At 39.2% G+C, this 24,488-nt stretch overlaps 1 protein-coding gene across 2 annotated transcripts; it reads right to left on the bottom strand.

Annotated features, from left to right (window-relative positions):
• Window positions 1-1,385: 1,385 nt before the first annotated feature.
• On the bottom strand, window positions 1,386-23,419 carry LOC103717600 (histone acetyltransferase HAC1-like). 2 transcript variants are annotated; one of them, XM_008806052.3, is made up of 15 exons: window positions 23,178-23,419; window positions 17,966-18,367; window positions 17,369-17,878; window positions 15,316-17,144; window positions 13,154-13,450; window positions 12,740-13,018; window positions 9,563-9,691; window positions 9,215-9,415; window positions 8,520-8,662; window positions 8,087-8,399; window positions 7,596-7,735; window positions 6,308-6,386; window positions 5,788-6,180; window positions 2,124-2,341; window positions 1,386-2,024 (listed from the first exon to the last, which is right to left on the bottom strand). In XM_008806052.3, the coding sequence occupies exons 2-15, from the start codon at window positions 18,270-18,272 to the stop codon at window positions 1,910-1,912; spliced, it is 4,953 nt and encodes a 1,650-aa protein (XP_008804274.1). In that variant the 5' UTR covers window positions 18,273-18,367; window positions 23,178-23,419; the 3' UTR covers window positions 1,386-1,909. The 2 variants fall into 2 exon arrangements, with proteins under 2 accessions (XP_008804274.1, XP_008804273.1); XM_008806051.3 differs by having other exon boundaries at window positions 15,316-17,177; window positions 23,178-23,418.
• Window positions 23,420-24,488: the final 1,069 nt, after the last annotated feature.

The following is a 24,488-nucleotide window of genomic DNA, read 5'->3' as shown; positions in this document are numbered from 1 at the left end:
AGTCCCCACCCCCGAGTTTCCTCAAGGTCAACTTTGATGGGTCTGTTTTGGATGGTGGCACGCGGGGAGGCGCGGGTTTTGTTATCCGGGACCCGTGTGCCAGGGTTGTGGCTGCCAGTGGCAGTCAGTTATTTGACACTTCAGTTCCCAGCGCGGAGCTGACAGCAGCCTGGGCAGGCCTTCGCCATGCCCGGTGTGTCTTACGGGCTAGGTCCATTATCCTGGAGGGTGACTCAGCCACCATTGTCAGTTGGATCCAGGGGGGTCCAAGGCGTGGCGGGTGTGACCATCCCTTGCTCCGTGACATTTGGGTTATGGCGAGGGATGGATGGGCCTTTCGGGCCAAGCATATTTACCGTGAAGGTAATGGTGCTGCGGATTGGGTAGCTGCGTATGTAGCTTCTCACTCCGGAGACACCTTATGGAGTGGCGATGGGGAGTTGCCTTTGGCACTCCGAGGTATTTTATTTTCTGACTTTATTGGGTGTATCCGGTCTCGTCAGGTCTGATCCACCCGCATTAGCAAAAAAAAAAAAAAAAAAAAAAAAGCGCAAGGAATGGCTGTCATGCATGAAGGGATTGCTACTACCCTTAGGCACGCTAGGCAAACCGAGAAAGAAGCGCAATTTTCAAGCCCTGCAAAGGGAATATAATCTTGGATTGGTGTATTTCTTTTATTTTATTTTTATAAAACAACTCTAAATTATATAGATTGAGAGAGAGAGAGAGAGACACACACACACACACACACACACACACACACACACACATATATATATATATATATATATATATATATATATATATATATATATATATATATAGAGAGAGAGAGAGAGAGAGAGAGAGAGAGAGAGAGAGAGAGAGAGAGACCCTTTACTCAGAACTAGCAAGGGTCTGCCAAACGAATGTGGCCAAAACTGAACTCGTCATGGCAGCTCCGATCCCCTTTACTCAGAACTAGCAAAAGGTCAGCCAAACACCAGTTACTCGGCATGGAGAAAACAAAAGAATGTAACCCAAATTGACCTGGTCATGGCAGCTCTACCAGTTGAGGGTGTACCCATGGAAGTCGGTAGAGAGGGAAGGGAAGGGATGACCCGTTTGAGATCTTTGTCCCGGTTGGGCAGCTACAGGCAACAGTTTGGAGCCAAGAGAAAAGAGGGGAAGAGCATGGATGGACAGCAGAATAGCAGGGTAGGAGGGAGAGAGATCAGGGAACAGGGCCACCGGGGGTGAAAAAATATCATTAGTGGATCGTGTAAGTTCTTATGCAATTCCAGACCATTATCATACGGATTAACAAAATCTAGATCATTGTCAAGTTGTTGGTTGAAAACAAATTTCAACTCCCACTATGTACAACCAAATGACGGTCTTACAAATTTCTGCCAAAATGAACATGCTATTTATTTTTTTATCGTTTATATAAAATATTTTACAAAAGGACAGCTTTCAACAAATGCAGGGCCTGTCTACCCCCTTTCTTCCGCCCCACCATGAAGGGAAAAACAAGCACTTTTGTTTCCAGCTACATTTCGACAAATTAGGGCATCTATAATACAACTGCCATTCAATGATGGACGGCAATACAATGCAGGACTAATCAAAGAATCACCCTTGTCAGGTCAGGACTGAACAATTACCTTTGAAGGTTGTCTGAAAATGGTTAGCTTCAAAATGAATACCAGACTGGCTGCTCCTCTGTCCCCAAGAACATAAAGATGGAAGTCCAGTTTCCCCATGAAATCAACTGGTCCATGCTGGGCAATTAGCTTCCTCTGACTCTGATTTGCTGAATCCTCTATTTAATCTTTTGCCTGATGGAACTGTCCATTTACTTCGGGCGTCCAGGAGGCATCAGCCTGCATCGAATCTTTCACCTAGGAAATTTCACTACATGATAAAGTCATTCGGCAGTCCCCGAAACCTCAGCAGCCCGTTGTCTCATCATCTCCATAACTGCTGCCCTACGTCTGGATTCTGCTTGTTGCTGCAACCTCCTCATATGTTCTTTCAAATCCCTGGATGAAAAACACGTCAATGTTGATCAATTTTGGTTGGTTACCAGAAAAAGGCACTGTGATGTACACAAGTCAGAGATCATAAATTGTTCAACATACTTGCATCGTGGTACATGGCAGTTCGATTCTTTACACGCTCGGGAATGAATTTGCAACAGATACCACATTTTCTTGCACATTTGACAACCTCCTGAGGCACGTGTTTTGCAGTGCATGCCATGACGGAAAAGGCCTTTTACTTTACGGCAATTTGGATATGGGCAATGAGGAGAGCGACATTGGGAGGCGTGCACCAGAAGATCAAGCATTTTCCGTAGCTGAAGCCCAAAACACCAGAAATTTGATGAGGACATAAACTTCGAGAATTCATGCTAAGCAAAAGTTTATAAGAAAGTCCGAAAAATAACATTTGACAGAAAAGTTTTCAAGTAATGCATAGTGAAAATACAATAGAAAAAGGACCGTGTATCATATTCAATTGCACCACCAGAAATCAGTGCTTCCACAACAACACTGCAGAACCTAAAAACATGAGAAAAGATCATGCCAAAGGTGCTAAGACCTAAAAGTTTGTCATCCAGGTGAAAGGTTTAGCCCAACATATGTACTTTGTTTACCCTGCTTCAAGTACCATAAGGCTTTCACTTAACTGTGTTAGTCAAAACATACATATCTGCCCGAATTAGAAAGCTCATATCAGCAGTTAATATATCGTAAGATCTACGGACATACTGCAGTGAAATAATTCAAAGCATATCCCTTCTCAAATGAAGAGTGTGTCAATAAATCTTCCAAGCAACACGAGCAATTAATGAAATATAAACAACAAATAAGAGAGCAGCCTGTGCTTGTGGGGGCCCTAAACAAATAACCATTCATTTTCTTTTATTATCATGACGAACTGAACATTCCTTTATGGTCATTGTACGTGATGCAGCAATCGTTGAAGATCAGCTGCTCATGCCTATGAGAGGATGCAACAGCCAGAAGAATCAGCTCTGGAAGTGCTACGATGGCTGTTCTGACCAACCGAAGGCTCAGATCATCAAATTAGCAAGTCATCAAAGCAAGAACTGCAGTAGTGTCGGAATGGGACGGTATCACCAGTACCATAATGTTCCTACAAAAAACTGGGCTCAAGATGCTAAAACCAGTTGTGCTGGTACATACCGACTGGACAAATAGGTGCCGACAGTACTGAACCAATCGTACTGGTTGTTCCTGGTTGTTTTTTATTCCTTTTGAATCGATAAGCCTCGGTACATAACCCGACACTTCCAGTACTGTGTACCGATACCATATGATTCCAATGGAAAACCGTTGCAGGGTTCAGTAACGGTGTTTAAAACCTGGTGCCAAAGTATTTGGGACTCAATTCAACTGCTAGGAGCATAATCAGACAATATCAGTGTCCAGTGCAATTGAAAATGGCCAGGATTTGGTCCAAAAAAGACATACTTGCTCTCAAAGTCCTTAAGGAGAGATTTCAGGAGTCCTGATTCATGGTATCTTTTCTTCCCTTTTATTTAGCTGTTATTTGGAAAGTTTTGGATGCAGCAGAATTTTATATCAATGAGGACTCTTTTTGGTGCCGGATTATATTGAGAGAGACCTAACATCATAACAAGTTGAGAGCCCTTCCTTGAGCAGGAAGCAATTTAGAATAAGCAAGGTTCTATCATCCATGTAAAGCAAGGTTCTTTCAAAAAAGGTTCTATTTAAAGCAACTAATTTTAGAATTTTATCAAAGTTATTTTGTTTGAAGAAAAAGTCTAGGCCAGTTTCAGCCCCTCTATCCTTCCCTTTCTAAGTTCTTTCTTCTCCTCTCTCCCTTTCATCATTTCCTTCTTTAATTCCTTTTTCTCATTAATGTCTATGATATTTATGCGAAGTGCTATATTACTGCATCTTTATCGCTGATCTTTATTACAATAATCATATATTTTAATGTAATAAGTTAGTGCCCTCATCCTATCCATTCTTTTCTATAATTTTTCAATGATCTTATGAAGAAAATACATTAGATTTGCAGGATATTTTAAAGATTCTGCATGAATCTGCACAAGATTCCTGAGATTTTCTTACAAGTCCACTACCGATCATCGGTTCATCACTGATCATCCAATCAACTATGTATTCCTTTACCTAGGATCAATATCTCCTCCAAAAGCCTCAAACAGATTTTTCTGAAAAATTTTCATAATTTTAAAAAGGCCAAAAAAAATGCCCCTTCTACCCCGTTTGCAGTATCAGGACAAGAAGGTGGTTTTAGACCTCAGTCCTTTTCTAATCCCTTAGATCTATCGACGCCTCTTCAGGCCGACCTACAACAGTAAGTTACAACTGCAGGACTTGGAATGATACAAGGAAGACTAAGCAACAGACAAAAGTTTAGTAGGCTAAATATATAGATTATAGAGTATGCATTCAAAAATGCAAGTGATCTCAGGAATGAAATCGGCAGCTGTGGCTTTTCCTCATAACCTAACTGTAGATGCAAGATGTTAGGTTCACCGCAATGGGATGTTACCATCAGTAACATACCACTCCGACCCGAAAGTGGCACTGCTACAGGAACCGGGACACTGAAACCCTTTGTACCAGTGCATACAAGTGCATACTGATGATACCATACCGACTGTACTGAAACCATTTTATTCTTTATTTTCACATTTGGACTGCGTTATAAAATAAAAATTGTACAATTGACTGTTCAACTAGCTACGTGTCTAAGCTTCCTAACCTGAGATATTTGATTTCATTTCCAGTAGTATTTTAACTCTCCAACATGCACCTTGCATGTATATGGTCTAGAGTGATATTCAGCCACTTTCAACTCATCAAATAATCATACTCCTCTAGCAAAGCAACATTCAATACTAAACAAGAAATCAAGCAAGGACTAAACTAGCAGGAAAAAAAAAATTCAAAAAATTAGAACAGATGATAGGCTACTAATATTGAACGGGGATGTTCGATGTTTCTTTATCAGAGTTAAGGAATGTAAGGTCAAACTAATGAGCAAGAGTTAGTCCAGTCGGATGCTCACATAGAAAACATGCTAAATAGCATTTAGTATTTCAGGTACTAACTATATGCAAGGGTCTCAAATATGCCAATCTTGAACAATAAGAAATTAAATTCACTGCTGAAATAAATTTAGCAGTCAGTATTACACTAATTACCAAGGAGTACTAAAAGAGAATCAGATGTTTTCAAGAATTATACAGATAATCAACTAATTCCAAACAATTGATTCCTGGAAAAAATAGTAGACTAAAATAATGCAGGGCAGTCCGACAAGTTACCACAACATGCCCAAATTTGAAACTCAACAAATAAGAATATTACAATCTCAATTATGTAATGATATAGAAGGTTTTCAATATGCCATTCACAGAGAAGCAGAAATGTGATTCCCACTATAGAAATAGATTTAGGGAAAAAAAATCAACCAGCAAACCCCAAGAAAGTGCCTTATTTACTTATTACTGACTCCTGATTCAAAAGAGTACTGCATAATTCATGTTGCAATGTTTTGCAGTAACTGGAGTAAAGATTATTACACTAAGTTTGCAGCCAACATTATCCTTTAAAATGAAACGGTATTCATGTAAAAAGAAGGGCAAGCTGACCAATATATTACAAGTAAAACAACTAAGATATCCAAACTTTTTAAGATGACCAGAAAAGGGAAACAAGCCAGTGAATCACGATGATATCCTTTTGGGATTTCAAAGATAAAATGAAAAATTGGAAATACCTGCTGAACTCGTTTCTCCCGAGCTTCTTGATTTTGAGCATCACGATCAGCAATGGATGGATTATTTGTTAACGGGTGAGGATGGTCGACACCACCATCTTTCTGATAACACGCATTGCATACTTCAAAATCAGTGCAAGTTTCACAACGCCATCCCTGACCAGTTTCAATATCATGCTGGCAGATATTGCAGGTGGTTACAAAGGCAGGTGCAGCTGGATTATGGAGGTGATACAACACCATCATTGAGGAATGCTTAGCACGCCGTAGAGTATCATATTGATAATGGTTTCCTTGACAAAGGCTGAGGAATGCTTGCCTCGTGTCAAAAAACTCACTCTCTATGATTTCATCTTTATCTTTAGTATCCGAAGGCACATCCTTGATTTCAACCTGCTTGCAGACATTTCATATTAGGGCCCATATCTGATAGTTGTTCCTGTGTTTTTCTACATATATATGTACATGGAACATGAGGTGGTAACATTTAATAAGGAGACTTCGTTATTCAGCAACTCACCGGAGTAAGGATGTGCTTGTCCCTACTATTGATAGGATGCCTGTCCCTCTCTTCTAGTCTTTGATCTGCAGCATGACACCTACAAAGGAAACCCAGTCTTATACAGACTTATACTTGTGACATATTGAATAAAAAAAAGCAAAAATGAAAGGCGGAAAAAAAGAGATTATCCCACATCCACTCATCAAAAGCAACACTCAGCAAAGAAAACTTTGGCAGTGGAAGCATACTTTGATAATAGAAAACCAAACGGCTTCATAATTCTTACAGCAGTAACTGTATTCTGCATGCTGCACAATTATGTTGTTCCTAGCAGGAAGAGACTTTTGGGCACCATAAAGATAGAGAAAAAAATGGAGAACAGATCTATAAAGGGGCAAAATGAGGGAACAGAAGAGAGGAAGAAGAAAATAGGTCATTTGTTCCTACAGGCTAACCCACCCTTATAACGCAATCATGGTCATCTAAACATGTTTGGTCTTTAAAGTCCTTGATATTTAGTTGGGATTATGAAAGAATTTAAGTGGAGAATAGCAGTTTTGCTGAGATTAATGCAATTACTGTTCTTTCCTTCTTCTTTCGCTCTCCAATTCAGTACCACTTAATTAGTTCAAAACAAGACTTCGGAAGTAGCCTCTAGAACAAGAGACAAGGCAATGATCAAATACAAGATGAATTCTGTCATATTCGAATTCTAGAGGGGAAAACGAACTTACGAATTATAGCTTCCTGGAGAACAAAAATAACAAACAGTAAAAGTTATTGAAACAAATGTAATAGTTACCAAATACAATTCTAGTGGAATATAATTGGCAACCAGTTAGTGCAAGGAGAAGTTACAGGCTGAGGTGGGAAAGTCTTGCCAATTGACAGAATCAGGCCTTCACTCGCGGCCGTCAGTCATATTATTAAAATAACGAACTAAAGACATTTTGTTCCTGCAACTTAGATCTCAATCCCCTATGGTTGAACCAGCAAAATTCAAATAACATAAACACCTTTTCTATTATCAACCTCAAAAAATGAAAAATAATATTTGAACGTGAATAGAAATGGAACAAGTATCTAACAGTTATAGGATAGTAACAAGGCAATCGAATAAAATTATTAGTCCATCACATCTAGCAATCTGGGAGTAGTGATATTTTAAATAAATCATTCTTGCAGTGTCTACTGAGGATGGGCACTGACTGCACGCTGATGTGCCTTCCGGAAGCATGATTACACAGGATAATGACGAATAACAAATTGGTCCACAAGATAATAAGATAACTGGAAAATGACTTACTTGTCACAAAGCTGGAAGTTCTTGCATTGATTGCAAACCCAGCGTGTTCCAGACACCATAAGTAGACAGCAATGCGTGCATGCATGCTGCAAATGGACCATAATAAAATCTTCCTTCATAGGAAAGATGGTTTCACCAAGCTGTGCAAGAAATAATTCAGTATGATAAAAATAAAAATGAGGAATATGTCAAGAAACTCAAGGTCAGATGATTCTGAAGACACTAAAAAGAACAAAAGGTAAAAAAACTGTGACATTAGGTGGGGGGGGGGGGGGGGGGGGGGGGGGTGGAATCAGTCAGGTAAGCAAGTTGAAGGGCCATTGACCAGCCACCAATCAGCCTATCACAATCCAATGGGCTCAACACCATTAAGTCACTGCCCACTTGCACGCAGGGCATTAAAGATCAAGAGGTAAAGCTATGAAGAAGATATTTTCACTCCCTACAATGGTAACCAACAACTGTAAGGACAAAATCACAGGAAAAATTACTTTTTGCATCAAAAGAGCATCTTTAGATGCATTGGTAGAAAGATCAGCTTGACCAGCAGCTTTTAGTTGCCTTTTTGTTATAGTCTTTTTAGTTTTCCCTTTCTTCTGCTGTTTTCTTCCATCCTCTTCTTGACGAAGTTGATTGATCATATCCTCTGCAGCACCAGGCCAATAATCGCCATCGAAATATGGCAGACGAGCAGCAGTTACCTTAGCCTTGCACTCGCCGGCACTTACAAAGAAATGATCATAAAAATTAGTGACATCAGCAACTATGTTTTCCTTGGAAGCTTTCCGAAGCATTGATAAATACCTGCAGTATATATTTTGCCAATCCATGCATCAAGTTAGATGTGTTAAGCATACGTGCAATATTAGAAAACAACGTCTATTGCTCAAAAGACAGAACTAATTATTAGAAGCAATGTCTCACCACTCCCGTAGTTTGTCAGATTTTGGTGTCTTCTGAATCTCAGGATGACAATATAAGATATAGTCTTCACCTTTCAAAGGAGGACAAGCCCATATATAGCAACTAGTGAAACCCCGTTTCTTGCAGTACTCAAGATATCCAATCTATAGAAATATACAAATGAAGCACAAAAGTCACAATTAAATCCCAAAAATTATAGACCATCACCAATAAATTAATGGAAGCACAAACAGGTTTAATTATCAACATTTTTTTAAGGGTGGGTTTAACTATCAACATGCACAGAGACACGCACAGACTTCCACATACACATGCACCTGCATTCTCCCCAGAAAAATGTTGATCATTACCGATAACTTCATAGAATCATTACTGATAAATTGATAGAAACATGAACAAGCTAAACCATCCATGCAACCACAAAAGACATGCATGAGCACTTGCACATGCAACAAACAAACCTAGATATGCAACCACACATGCATATGCACCACGCTTCTTAGACAACATAGATTGTCATTGATAAATTAATAGAAAAACACAAACTAGTTTGACTATCCACAAAAGCATACAGGCATCCGCACATGCACACACCCACAAAGCTCAGCATACATGCACATCATTATAGTGATCAAAAATTAAGGTAACCTAAACATAAATAAGCATCTAGGTAGACTTGTAAAGTCCTGAAGTACCAGAATTTCATGATAGACAAAGGTACGTAGAGCTTCCCCCGTCGCTGTTTTTACTTCAGGCCTGAAGTATTTGACAGAATCCAGATACGAAAGATAGACACGACGTTGGTTAGGAAATTGGCATTCCGAACCAAACTCTTGGACATACATGCCAAATAGGCATACCTCTACACCTTCAATCTTCTGAAACAACAATATGACCTGGACAAACAAATACACCATATAAGATTCTAATAGCCACTGATACAATCCATGAGTCCAAGACATGTCCCTCAAGTAATCTTCACTATAAGAAAGAAAAGGAATTTATCTGGTGACAAATTTGGAGCCAAATTAAGAATAAATTACCTTAGATTTGTATGGGAATTCTGTCGCATAGTTTTCTTCCCGAAAAATCTCTAAAAAACGCTGTTTTACTTCCAACTTTTTGTCAACTGATGATACAACTCTAACCACAAGTCCTTCTGCCCCAGGTATCTGAAATGGAAGCAACCAATATTATGACAGTTGCTGCCTAAAATCATTGCATGCTAGATCTCTTGCACTGGAACTCCATCAAGATCAATGAAATGAAAGGTAGCAATTTAGGTGATGCAGCAAAATTATCAAGCAGATCCACATTAAGGTACAATATACAAGGGACCTAAACAGGGAATTGTTCTCATCATCACGAGCATTTAGATAAAGTGATACATAACAAAACCAAACATTCTACTAAAAATAGCAGGAAACAATAATACAGATGATATAACACTTGCAAACAGATAAACCAAATTTATCACATAGAGCTTGTCAGGCAAGATGGGCCTATGCAAGCCAAGTATACTGCATTCCCTCTCTACATAGCAGGCCAAGTATACTGCACAGTAAAGGCTGCCATGCAAAAATTAATACTGATGCACGGACCAACAGTATATAAAAGCATAAGATGTAATTCATGGTAATACTTAATTAGTTAGAAAATGGAAGAAAGAGCATGGAAATATAGGAAGATAGGGCTGTTAACGGGCCGAGCTGCTCGGACTCGGCTCATTTAAATCCGAGCCCGAGCCCGAGCAACTCACGAGCCCAAATGAGGGCTCAGTCCAATTAACAATTTAATTAGGTCCCAATGAAACTTGGACTCAACCCAATTAAATTTTATTTGGCTTAATCAATTTAAATCCCAATATGATTGAACCTAGTTGGATTTAGATCAGACCCAACCCGAGCTAACCCAAATCCATTTAATTTCTTTAAATCGGATTGGATTGGTTCAGGTTCGGACTCAACCCGTTAACCCGTTCCCTCCTCTTTCTTTTTCTTTTCTTCTCCTTTCTTCTCGGTTTCTCCAGAACCTTCCCCTCTTTCTTCTCCGTTTCTCCCCCCTTTCTTTTCTTCTCTTTGCCGACTCCTCCACCGGCAACAGAGGAGGGGAGGAGAAGCCCTCCTCCACCGGCGAATCAGAGGAGGAGTCCCTCGCACAGGAAGGTCGGGCCATGGCCTGCGGCACCAGCGGCCAACGCCCGTGCCGGTGGTGCTCGCGGCTGAAGCCGGCAGCCACCGCAGGCGACGACGAACCGGTGAGTCCTTTCTTCTCTTTTCTTTTTTCTTTCTTTCCTTCTTTCTTCTCTTCTTCTTTTCTTTCTTTCTTTCTTTCCTTCTTTCTTCTCTTCTTCTTTTCTTTCTTTCCTTCATCCTTCTCTCCGACGATGAACCGAGCTCGGAGTCGGGGATGGGGATGGGGATGGGGCGGGCTCGGACTCGGGCAAACGAGCTTTACGAGCTCAAGCCCGAGCCGAGCTGTGCCAAGCAAGCCCAAGCTCGAGCCCAATACAGGGCTCGGTACCGAGCCCGAGCCCGAGCCTGATTTTGTGAAACGAGCCGAGCCAAGCCCGAGGAGGCTCGGGCTTGGCTCTCCTCGGGCTCGGCTTGGCTCGTTAACAGCCCTATAGGAAGAAGAGCTTTTGTATACACCCTTCTGAAAAAATATGAAAAAAAACATTGTTTTCAACCTTCACCTTCAAAATATCACAATTGCATACGTATGTATATGCATGTGTGCATGTCGTATGCAAGCAAGAAGAACAAGAAAAGCAAGTCCACTTGCAGCAGTAATTGCCAGAGGGTCATTGGAAATTATCTGCTACCCTGTCCAAATAGCGGGCTAAATATACTGAAATACAAATGCTCTCATGCAGAAACTAATACTGATGCCTAGACCAGCCAGTATATAAAAGCAGTTAGATGCAGTTCATGGATTTATTTCATTAGATAAAACATGGAAGAAAAGCATGGTGGCATAGGAAGAAGAGATTTTGCCAATATACCCTAAAGGAAATCCCTTATTCGCATAAATGTCCTTCCTGCCATGTTGTATAAAATTTCATCATTCTAGACTTTATTTGGTGGGCTAAAAGGTAATCAACTTGTTCATTTACTACTTCACCAAATTATCATACATAATTTTTTGAAATTTCATACTAACATATGTCTGTAATTTTAAGTGCCTCTAGAAAATATACATGCAAAAATCCCTGAAGGGATAAAAGGGTAAACATATAGTGACATTACTGTAATTTTGGAAGATGACATTCAATTGTAGAGGCATGTATGCAATTTTTAAATTGTGGAAACAAATATACACAAATTTTGAATACTCGAAGGCGCTTATATGCAAGTTATTCAACCTTTTGGAAGGATATGTATGCACGCTTAACTTTACAAGGGGTAAATAAGGAAGTAAAGAATTTTTGGACGGTATACATGCAAATATCCGTAACAAGAAATGGTTGTGACCTATTTCAAGAATGAAATATTATTAATGACCTGATAATGCTACATACAAATGATTACCAATAGTATAGAGAATGTGGAAAGTGGAAAATGAGTAGTTCTTGCTGAAAGGTATTAAGCATACAAAGTGAGATGATCATTTCAATTTCTCGCCTGCTATCACAGTAATTGTTAAGGAAGCAGTTGATGTTTAGAAGGAGAATGGGCAGCTTATAGCTGGTCTAAAGTTCATGAACAACGTTCACCTAAAAAAGGAAAAAGTTCATGGACAACATACAGGAGGAAGAGAGAGAGAGAGAGAGAGAGAGTAAAAATTTATTATTTCTTCAACAAAAATCCACAATTAAAGTGGACAGAATATCTAGCTTGCAATTCCTTTCTTGTGTGAAGCATTGGCATATAATAGTAGCATTTTTTAAAAGTTATAACATCCAGCTGATTTAGACAACGTATATAGTCTGCTATTATATAGGCATGCCACATCATTTTAATTTGGTGAAATTTTTATTTGGAGTGTCAGTCTGATTGGTATAGACAAGCATCCTTAGAAATATTTTGACAGGAGCATAAAAGAAAGGAAATGTAGTAGATCGGGGCTTTAAAATGCAAGAAACTGATGAGGCTAAACTGCGGATAACTCATATGAACATTCAGATACTGTACATAACAATAGCATGCACATCAAATCTGGTATCAGGTTCATTGGAAATAAAATCAATGTCGTTATGATGCCACCTAAATCAAAATTACCTCATCAAAAGTTTTTCCCAGATGCCTTGCCCTGTCTTGCCTCTCCTGCTTGAGTCGTCTAAAAAGTCGTTGCTCTATGTGATCACTAAGAATAGTTCTTGGCAAATCTATTGCACCAAGAACAGCATTTTGTGGTAAAGGCTTGCGTTCTCCTTTTTCTACCTCCTCTGTGTGACAATTAGGGCAAGTATATTCTGCTTGTCCTCCATCATTTCTTCGGCCATTAAAAAGAGCACATATTTGATGTTGCCAGGCTTCACATTTATCACATTGAACCCACTGCAATGGGCAAAGACAGTAATAAGTAATTGCATGTGCAATTTATTGCCTCAATCTCTCCCCTCACCACCCCCCCCCCAACCCCCCTAAAAAGAAAACGCATGCAAAACCTCCCAGTGAGAAGTATGGATTTACCCATTCTTCAGTTTCTTCATCATTTCTCTTCTTTTCAAGCCTGGCCTTTGGGAATACAGTGCCATCAACCTCAATAGTGTCACCACGAGCCTCATTATTACATGGGATACAGAAGTAGTGCCGAGTATCACCACTCCCTATGGTATAATACATTGCATTCCTCTTAATGCGAGCACCACATGGTGTGCAATATATTGGAGGGGGTTCAAATGTGAGCTTTTCCACTGCACACAACTGACATGAGTTTTCACTCATCGAATGTTCCAGTGCTTGATTCTTCTCAGCTTTGGCTTTACTCTGTGAACCAAAAAGGGGGTTAAAAAAAAGAAAAAAATAAAAGATGAATATGAAAAAAGTAATGAAATTCTGGTAAAAGGATAATACTAGATGACCTCTGGCATCATGCAACAGTCAAATGCTAAATTTAAAAAAAAAATGAAAATGTAGTGCATGCAATATGTTAAGTACATCTTCACATCTGCCAAATTTATGTCGTTTTCCTCTGTTGGAAGAGCAGCGATGGCATGTCTATCAAGTATCATAGTACTTACAGATTCTCTTCAAGACAAGAGAACACACGAAAAAAGCAGCCCCCCCCCCCCCCCCTCCTTCTTCTCATGAATGCCTGAACATAATAGAAGGTATAGAGCTGATATTTAATTATAGAGTAAAGGATATCGGGCAGGAACTACTGGAGACCCGTAACGAACTCTACTAGAGCTCTGTCAAGCTAAGGATATGAGACCTAGAGATTGGGATCAGTTCCTGGTCCATGGATGGGATGCCAAGTGCACCCAAAACTCATGAATCTCATTAACTACCTCCTACAAGTTAAATAACAATTTACCAAAATCAATAACAATTTAAATAGCACTTAAGGATGTCAGGGTAGCGCATTGGATAGCCTAGATCAAGAATGCAGTTCCAAAGATTCATTCTTTCCCACCATTAGCATTCAACACCAATATCTGGATATAATGTGTGAATGGAGCAAACCAGCCTCCCATAGTCCCATTTATGTACCCTCTCTTCTTTTCCCTATATTTACGTCAAACTATTGGAAAACAAATTGAAGCATAGGTACCTACCAACATACATCACCAGTAAGGTGCCTCCTAGCAAAGGTTGCTTGAACCCCATAACTCTCTGAGCATATAGCCTTCCTCAACAAGTCTTCATGAGCATTTACCAAAAGTGCAATACTCATAATTTTTGTCCATTAATCCAAACCTTACCCAATTCCCTAGTTTTACAAAGTTTGTATGTTTAACAAGTTGCTTACTGCCCCATAACCTCTCTTTCACCCCTCTAGAGAGAACCCGCCATGCAGCAACTGTAAAGATACACTTGTTAGATCGTGAGTCATGACACACAAAGGCCTATATCTGCAGGATAAGAAACCCCAAATGGAGGGAGTGTACTTCTAAGCTAGTTAATTGTCCATAAATCTGTTCAACAACCAATCCTTTTGCTACAGTTTGATGACTTAATTCTAACATAATAGAAACACTGCAACTTCTCAGCTCCAAACATCATTAACTGAATTCTTTGACTGAAATTCTATAAATGCTAGCCTAGTCGTCTAATATCCCCATATTGAAAAATCTCAAATCACCAATAAGGTTAGCTCTGTACTGGTCAAAACATGCACATACATGCATGGAGAGAGAGACGATGAAAGAGACTTACAAAGAAGTTGAAGCTAGGGCTAAGGCTATAGGCTTACTAAGAAAGCAAGCATCGAAAGACACGCACCTGGAGCAGATCCCTAAAGGAGGACAAGGTTGGGGAAAGATTTGACCACCTGAACTTAGAGCAGTGACCCCACTCAATCATCCAGTGAGATTTTCATCTCATATGGCACCCCCTTCTATGCATAGTACTAAGGGGAATAACCCATCAAATCAAAATTTAACTATTCTCGTTATGAACCGACAGGAGCTGAGAGGGAGGGGGGAGAGAGAGAGAGTTTAAAACTGTTTTAAACACCAGGAACAAACTTAGAGGAAACTAAAAATAAAGATAACTGCATTTCTGATGTGTCTGAATGGATCAAGAACAAATAGCATACCAGTGAAAAAAAAGGCATTAGATAGACCCTAAACGCAATAGATAAATTATTATAGATGAAAAGAGACGGAATATCTGATAAAATAGCTAACCTGGCCAACCCATTGCCTCAGACTGGTTATGTGTTCCCTGATCTGCTCCGGGGTGAACAGTTCAGTCAAAGATACACCTTTTATCTTTGGTTTACCTGATTTACTTCCACTTCCAGGATCAATTGGTGCGGCATTTCCTTCCTTTTCAGCTTTTATCTTAGTCTGGTCAATCTCTTTCTCAGCCAGATTGGTTTCTTGGTTGGCACAACCATCAACTTCATTTTGGAGAAGACTTTCACTATCAGGCTTTGCAGCATGTGCATTCATTGAATCATCACCAATTATGTTGCTACATACAGGAGAATTTTGTTGTCCAAAACCTATGGATGAGTCAGGCTTCATTTCAATGACCTCAGACTTAATAGTCACGGCTGTCTCAGCCTGTTGGCACTCTTGGGGATGTCCCTCCTGGAAAGTATGAGAGTGATTCACAAGGGGACCAGAAACTGAAAATTTTTCCCTCTTTGGTACAACTGAGGGGAGATTATGGTGCATCTTCACACGTTTTGACAGAGATTGTGGATCATCAGAAGTTTCAACAGGCAATCTACGCAACTTACACGTCAACCTGTCGGCACCTGCATCATCAGAAGTTCTCCAAGAGCCATTCACCTGATTTGCACAATCAGTATCTGCTGGAGGACAAGTCTTTGTCTTACAGTTGGCTGCTATAAAATCCCTTACAGGAACACAGACGGGACAATCTACTGCACGGCAAACACGATAGTGCTGATAAAGTTTTCTAGACTTACAGCAGCGAGGGTAATTACATTTTTCATTATTACAAGTTTGCATATGAATCCATAGCTTCTGAACTGTTATACAGTTGACTTCTTTGCATGCTCCCTTTGTAGCCGAACACCGACGAGCATGGAGCAAAAACAAAATCCACCTCCTTTGGTTGTAATAGTTTTGTTCATTTGTACTTTTTCCAGGTCCACAATGGACCCCACTTGAAGATTTTGACAATGCAGCACTTTTTGTAACAGCAGCATGACCATTGATAGAACCCTCCGGGGAGAAACAAGATTGTTGAGCTTCCTCCTGTTCTGTTATTCTCTGATGAAATTCCTCCACAATGAACTGTCCAAAGGAAGACTTATCTCCCATTTGAAGTTTCTGTATTTGTTGAGGCTGCCAATTGCCATGCTGGAGTGCATCAGATTGTGGTCCATTAAAGAGGCAACTAAACTCATTTACAGATCCAGAAGTCTGTCGATGTGGAGGCAACAGCAGTTCTGAACCCTGTGAAAAGGAGGGAGGGAAATCTTGAGGTAACAGACCAACCAACTCAGCACCCTTAGAATGTTCACCATTGGAAGTGCCCCGGCAGTACCGACTTCCTAATTCTGAAAAATCAAACCGCTCAGCAGCTTGTGGGAGCAACAAATCGTTATGGGAATCAAGACCTTGGTCTGGCATAAGCTGTCCTTCAAGACTAGGAGTCATAGAGGACTGCAGCACATCAGTCTTTGAAATAAGTTGCTGGTGCTGCTGCCGCTGTTGAGGCTGCTGGTTTTGAGCAATCCTTGCATAATGCTGGTTAGACTGCTGTTGGAGCTGAAGGTGCTTAAAATTTTGCATTTGATGCTGTGACAGCATAATCTGCTCTCTAGTTGACTGAGGTGACTGGAAATTCATCCTCTGTGAATGATCAAGAATTTGAGGTTTTATATGTGCAGTCTGTTGCATCGATTCCAAATTTGGATGTTGACCTAGCAGTAATTTGGAACGCAAGGTTGTGGAGTTCATATTTTGGTTATTCATACTAGAGAAAGCAGATGATGCAGTGCCACACATGTTTTCTGAAACTGATGTATATCCATCACCTGTTATAGGTAACATCTGTTGTGATGATGATGCTGTAAAAGCAAGAATGTTAATGAAAATTCTGACATTGACAAAATAATCAACAATTACAACAACAAGAACAAAGCACAAGCAAGCAGATAAAGCACACGAGAAGGCCATAAGCAACTAGGAAGCTTGCACAGACAAAAGCACGAACGCAACATCTGTGAGGATAAGGGCAAGGAAAGGAGGAAGAGTTTACTCGATATCATTGGTTGGTGGTGTTGCTGATCAAAATGCTGCTCTGCGGAGCTACTATAAGATGCAGTACTTAGGTATCCCTCAGACACTGCAGGCCCATTCACCAGTTGCATGTTACTACCTACCAACCCTAAGCCACCAACCATGACTCCATTTGGAAACCCATAAAGAGAAGGCTTGTGCTGAATGTTGGACCTCATTCCAGCTCCTATTGGGCCTCCAAGACTATGCAATACACGCCTATTTTGATTGGCAATGTATTGCTTTTGTCTCTGTTGGTTTGAGACAGTAGTAGTCTGGGCTCTAGAAAATGCACCTCCATTTGAACAATCAGAACTCATAAGTGGCACTGAATTATTAAAACCAGGAGTTGGAATCATCTGACTTGACAAACCCGGAGTTGGAATCATCTGACTTGACTGTTGTACCATGCCAATTGACGATATTATACTATTTCCACCGCCAGACCCAACAGCAGCATTGGCAGTCTGGTACCCATTGAGACCTGGCCCTACACAACCAAATACAGTCACCATTAGCCTAAGATTGTATAATTACATTAAAAGCATGTGGTAATGATGTACAAAACTATAATTACCATTGACAGCATTCAGCGAAGGATTGCGTTTTAAACCAGCTGATCCATTTGCAGTCGGTAGCAAGGTTCCTGAGCCGACTGTGGTCCGTGGCACCATACCAGCACCAACAGTAGTAATAATAGAACTGTCAGAAGAACAAGAAACTACCAAGTTTGCGCATCCACCTTGGGGCATACCAGGTGTTGGTATCATGGTACCAATGGCCGAGGAAGATGATATATGATGAGTCAAAGGCTGATTACTGTTAGGCATATTCTCTAATATAGCCGGTAAATGCTGCTCACTCGTCCCCATCGCCATACTCATACAGTCACTAATTGCAAAAACACGTGCATGGTATGGAGACCAGCTAAGAAAGTGAATGAAGATGCTACAGTAGCCTCAGATATTCAAAAGAATCGCTGAAAAGAAATAAAAATATCATTGCTAGCATCTTCAGCACAAACGCAGAGGGAAAAAAATGAAGGCTACAGATAACAAATGCAAGTAACTCTTAAACCAAGCTTACAAATATACCGTAGTGTTAAATCCAAAAATATGCAGTAAGGGTAGAAATTGCAATAATTTATTAAGGCAATAATCTTAGGATAGCTTAGTATTGAGTAGAAACAAAATTAAGTTATATAACATGAACCTTCTTTCTTCATACACCATTACATAAATAAGAAAATTGCTTGGTTGGAAGGATATATAAGGTTGATCGCTCTAAACTTTTCATAAAATAATCACTTCCTGTTTCTGGCCCCTCAGACACTCCTAATGATTATCCTATAATGAGCCTTTCACTTGATCTCTTGACATCTACTACTATATAATGGGAAAGCCCCAGAGTCCAGCACGTGCACGCTGGACTCTTATGAAATATTCAGATATTTCATAATTTAACAACATCAATATGCAATATTTAAATATTTCTAGTGAGGTATGTGTAATGCCTGAGTTAAAATGCTAAAAGAACCACATAAATGAGCGAATCCACAAGACCTTAAATTAGCATGACTGGGGAAGTAAGTTGAATTTTGTGCACTAGGGTAATACTAGGCCATGCACATGCATTGCATGTGGAAAATCTCTTTTTCTTGCTTACCATCCGATGTGAAGAGGGAAAAATAGGTCAGGGAAAACTATTTGCCATGCAATTCAGAGTCAATGGCTTTCAACACAATTCACTGTAGATTCCAACAAAATTCTAAGAAATACATAATAACCTAGTATAGAATCCATTTGGGATTAATTGTGTTCCTATTACTTTAATTGAGTGGTGGTGCTTCTGGTTACAAATGTGAGGCACCACTTTGTTGAGATTAATGATGAATTCACACAAGACTAAATCAACAAGCTCAAAACACCATATACAATCTAAATCAGTAGGGAAAACTTATCCGATGACATTCTCTTACAGATTTTTATAAAATTTTAAGAATTATGACGGATATGCCACTTAAGATTTCGCTTAAAAGAGGTCTAAAAATTGGTCATACTACTTGATTAATAATGAGGCTGTAATATGATAAGAAGGCACTGACTGCTGGCACAATTGATGGTAACATTATGGACCAAATCAAGAGGCTCTTAACGATGGTAAACAATTCCCCACTCTTTTTGGTTACCATATTTGAACAATGTTTCATTTAGCAAATTAAAGATGTCGATTTTTATGTGACAAGAATAGAACTACATGGCGTAACCTTGGTTTCTTTATTGACATATATAGGTTTTGTAGAAGTGTGGATAAGTTTGTGCATGTTCAATGTACCAGCATTTCCTACTTCAAAATGCAGATCTCGGATAAAAAAGCATAAGGAAATCAATGAAGCCTCGAAGTTGGTCCAACATGGTCTTAAAGGAGAGTAAGTAGAGCTCCTTGAAATCATCAACTAGTAATGTTTAGCCTTCAGCTCCAAAGATTTCTATGTAAAACAAAAGATAACAATAAGTGTTACTGGGATTTACTTATGATAATCAATCAAAAAACCACCATCATAAAACAAATCATCTTCCCAAAGAGTTGAAACCTATCTTAATTGAGTGCCCTTTTTAAGATAAATAGCCTCAACTGCAAGAGATCCATTTCCATGAGCCAAAAAAAGAAATTCAATCTTATGAAAAATCTAAATATGGTATTGAAATCAAAAGATTTGCAAACAACTTTTTTGAACTAACGGGCTAGAAAAAGTATGATTAGATTCTGGGAATAATGGCATAAAGTTTGTTCTTTAGTGATTTAAATAATGTTGTTATCTGCAAAACAACAAATATGCAATTTGAACATTAACTATTACGTAGTATTTAAAAAAGAAATATTTACACGTTAATAAATATGCACTTATTCAAATACACATATCACATCATTGAAACAGCTGTAATGGAGGTACATAACAACCCCACATTGTTCATTGGCTGCTTGAATGTGCATTTTACGTTAATTGTATTTACTATATTGTAAAAACATTTCAATTATGTGGTAACATCTTATTAAATGTTTGAGATAGGCACATTTTAACACCCTATCAATGCCTTGAATCCACAAAAACCAGCATTCTTGCACTCATGAACCAAGTACTTATTATATTTTCAAGTACAATGTACAGAAATATATGCAGCATAATACATTGTATACAAATACATAAAACAATCAGTAAACTGCATCTGTCAATTCAATCACTACCTGTGCTCAGCAGTCACATGTATCATGTATTCAGTTCAAGAGTACACCCGTATGGCCAATAGAATACAGGTTGACACATGTCCAATAAAATACAGGCAAATATATTTATACCACTTTGTACTTTGTTCAATCACAAAAGCTACTCATAGCTAACACCTGGTTCAATCTCTACTACTGGAGGTTAGTGTTCAACCTCGTGTGGTGCTTATATCAGCTTCTTGTTGAAGCATGACCAACCAATCTTAAACTATGTTCTCCATCATCTGAGGCAAATCTGATGCCAACATATATCATGTTGTTTCAAATGAAACAGTAAACAGAAAGCGCAAACAATTAGCTTATGAGAAGAGCAAGATGCTGGAGGAAATAGATGAGTCAACAAGATAGTGGTGACGAGATAGTTGACGACAAAGTGAAGATTTGAAGGATATCGAGGTTAAGAAGATGAAGTGAAGCACATTGTGGCCAAATTTAGGACAAAGTGGCATCTTTAGAAAACATGCATTTGCATGAGCTCCTACTCTCCAAGAAGAAGCAAAAAGGAAAATGATATCAAGCCGCACAGCAAGTGTACCTTTAAGGTCCCATTCTTTGCCGCTATAATTCTAGCTATAAGATTTGCTGGAGGTGGAGACTTGGCAATCATAGGTGATGAGGATAGAGATGGTAAAGTTCATGAATCTTGACAAAGAGAAATGGCGGTGCTCGTGATCACAAAGTGGGAGTTGGAAAAGAGGCAATGCCAACATGTGGGTGGTAAATCAGAAAGTGGTAGTTCCTCTTCCCTTGTCAGGTCATGTGGGTCACCATCAGATTTAGAAGAAAAAAAATATTCTAAAGCAATTTGCAAAATATGTCTAACTGGATGGTATAAGGAACAGGACATACATAAAAAAGCATTATTGCAGCAAAGGAGCACATAAAAATGTGAGACAAAAGGCAGTTAGTTCATTTCCACAATGTAGCAAAAGCTCGAGCAACCATAATACATAGGTCTGCACCAGCAAGATGCACACATGGTACAACGCTCAGCATCGTGTCATGCATGTAGTTCAGTACCAGTGCATGCCAAACAGCATGGAAAAACATTAACCCTATTCTCGGAAACAGCACCCTTGCATCTTGATTAGCATCGCACAAATGTGTGATGGGCCACAATTAGCACGAGCATGGTATATGATACTTAGATCCCAGTTAATGTTATAATGTCGAATAGTGAAGACAAATCCAAAGGCTAGATGGATCTTGCAATGCAAGAAATTCTATCGGCTGGATAGTGAATGATATGACAGAATCAAGAGGCACTCAAGCTAAGAAAACTGTATGCTTCCTTCAGTCCTCATTAGCTAAGTGGTAATAAGTCCTATCCAACTAAAGTCATATCAACTAGTGCGCTTCAACTTTCTAAGGATCGCATGAAACTAGATCTTTGAGGACATCTCCGTAGGTTGTTTTGTTTTCAATCATCATAATAAATTTCCCATTCGCTCATTTTCCATATCCTGCAATCTATGGTTCAAATACAAGTGCCAGTCTTGGCTGGTTATGACCATGCTAGCAAATTAAAAAGTGTCACTTGCATACAAGTAATTTAGCAATTTTTACATTCTTTATTGGATGTCAAAATTCAGATTGCTTCTTTGCTCCACCTGCTATTTATTGAAGCATGGAATAAGACCGTATACATGACAGAGTTGGAAAGAACATCATGACTGAGTTTGATGGTGCTAATTGGACTGAGCATGCTTGGAAATATAGTTCTTATTGTATCTGTTACCATGGTCTTGAATTACATGGTTCAGCCTTTGTCCAAATTGAAAGGTCAATATATGTTTAAGACAGGAATAATGCTTATGATCCAGTTTGATTGCAAAGAATGCAATGAAATATGAAAACATTCTGATTGGTGCTAGATTTTGATAGGACTGTTTAGGGTCCTAAACAAGCACAAGGGCAAGCTTGACGCGAGGAATCACTGAAACAATATAGAAAATCTAAAATCTTGTACTATACAAAGTTTGCCGCATGTTTTAAGCATGACTCAACGTGCTGGTTGCCTGTTCAAGACGTCGCTACCTAATCAGGTTTGAAGCCCCATAACTTTCTAGACTTGGCTCTTCCTATTTCAGTCATCATGAAGTCCAAAATGGTGCACGAAAAAATTCCACCTAGAACTTAAGAAATGCAACTTAAGCTACTTCGGATCCTGGAGTTAAAATGACAGGATCCCAGAAAGTAAAAGCATCGAAGCACTGGACCTAAAAGAAAAAAAAAATAACGATAGAAAGTCCGATTCAATTCATGATTTGGCAGCGCTATATTTTCAAGAAAAAAAAATCCCAAGTATACTCCTCAATTGGTAAAACAGAAAGAAGCCCTAATTCCAGCTAGCCAAAACAAAGCACCAAAAAACCCCTTTTTTCCCGGATGGGGAAGAAGAGAATGGCGATCATCAGAGTAGCCAAGATTCTTCGCAATAACCAAAAAAACAGACGAATACAGAAGAAAAGGAAGAAAAATTAACCTCGGATGTACGTACTCACCCCGAATCTATGATCAATCAGGGAGGAGCGATCTCCTCCGAATCCTTCATCAACAAACGTGAACGAAGAGAGAGAGAGAGACCGGAATTAGGGTTTGGGTTCTGGGATTTGGCCGGGGAGAGCTCGGCGTCCTCCCGCACGCGATCGATCCGAGACGTTTCGCCGATGGAGAGAGAAGAACGAGAGGGTTTCTTCTTTTTCTCGGCTTTGATCCCGTCGTCTCGCGTTTTTTTTTTTCTTCTTTTTTTTTTCTTTTTAATCCTAGTTTGTTTGCTCGTTCGATATGGGAACGAACCTTCGTAGATGATGGACGGTGGATCCTCGATCGCCTAACAGCGATGGGAAATCTCGACCGTCCATTTAGTGGACCCGCGCCTGTGGCCAGCAGCTAATATCTTCCGAGGATTATGATTTGTAGAGGCTGCCCCCCCAAGACTTTCTCCTGGAGCATCCCCTCCGGTCGGTGATGCGTCCGCCCTCCCACTGCATCTCACACGGGAGTTTAAAGGCTTTCCAAACAAATTTTCCCAAAAAAAAAAAACAAATTCCCCAGATTGATCTCCAAATGCATCCAACTAACTTACCACAGATATATATTATATTTGTGCAATTTATGTTAAATTTATACAACTGCAGTGCAATGTTCCCATGCATGGTTTGCTCACTATAAGTTGGGAAAAAAGAAAATGATCTTACTCTTGCATAAAATTAAATATATTTTGAGGATTTGCATAAGATATATGTATATCAATATTTCTTAAAATCTTGTGCAGTATGGATATTGTTTTAACTTAAGTTTCTATTCTTTAAAGGGAAAATGTGGATGAAACCCCTTGAAAAGGTCGGCTTTTGTAGAGATAGAAATGAGAAATATATTAATCGATTGTACATCCAAGTAATGTCGATCATTCTATAATCTATGCCTCAGTAATTTGACAAAGTTGATATTCAAAAATTATTTTTTAGATTGCATCCCAATAATGATATTTTTATCAATAATGGAGTAGTGATCGTTATTGTAGAGATCGTATCTCACACATATACCGTCTCCATCAATCTAAATAGGTTCTATAATTGAAGAAAATACCATGATATTTTCTATTTGACTTGAGATTAATCGGTTTCCAATAAAATTAGTCATTATTTTGGTATCATTGTGAGGTCAAGTAACCTCAAAAATGAAGATAAATGGTATCCATGGTGGAGAGGAAAGAGTAGAAAGTGATATTGTTGGTATTGGAGAATTCTTCATTAACTCCTCTACTCGCAGCCCAATATGCTTGTTTATTGTCTTCTTGATAGATATAGATG

This window comes from Phoenix dactylifera, chromosome 2 (genome assembly GCF_009389715.1).
Source record: "Phoenix dactylifera cultivar Barhee BC4 chromosome 2, palm_55x_up_171113_PBpolish2nd_filt_p, whole genome shotgun sequence".
NCBI classification, from domain to species: Eukaryota; Viridiplantae; Streptophyta; class Magnoliopsida; order Arecales; family Arecaceae; genus Phoenix; species Phoenix dactylifera.
This window is presented reverse-complemented; position numbering and strand designations above follow the sequence as displayed.

Bases quoted from the DNA above. Each gene is read 5' to 3' on its own strand.
- LOC103717600 (XM_008806051.3), bottom strand. From the start codon at position 18,272: ATGAGTATGGCGATGGGGACGAGTGAGCAGCATTTACCGGCTATATTA. The intron at 8,663-9,214 runs GTACTTCAGGAC...ATATTTCTATAG, and splicing joins TTGTCTATCATGAAATTCTG to ATTGGATATCTTGAGTACTG. The intron at 2,025-2,123 runs GTATGTTGAACA...TTTTTCATCCAG, and splicing joins TGCCATGTACCACGATGCAA to GGATTTGAAAGAACATATGA.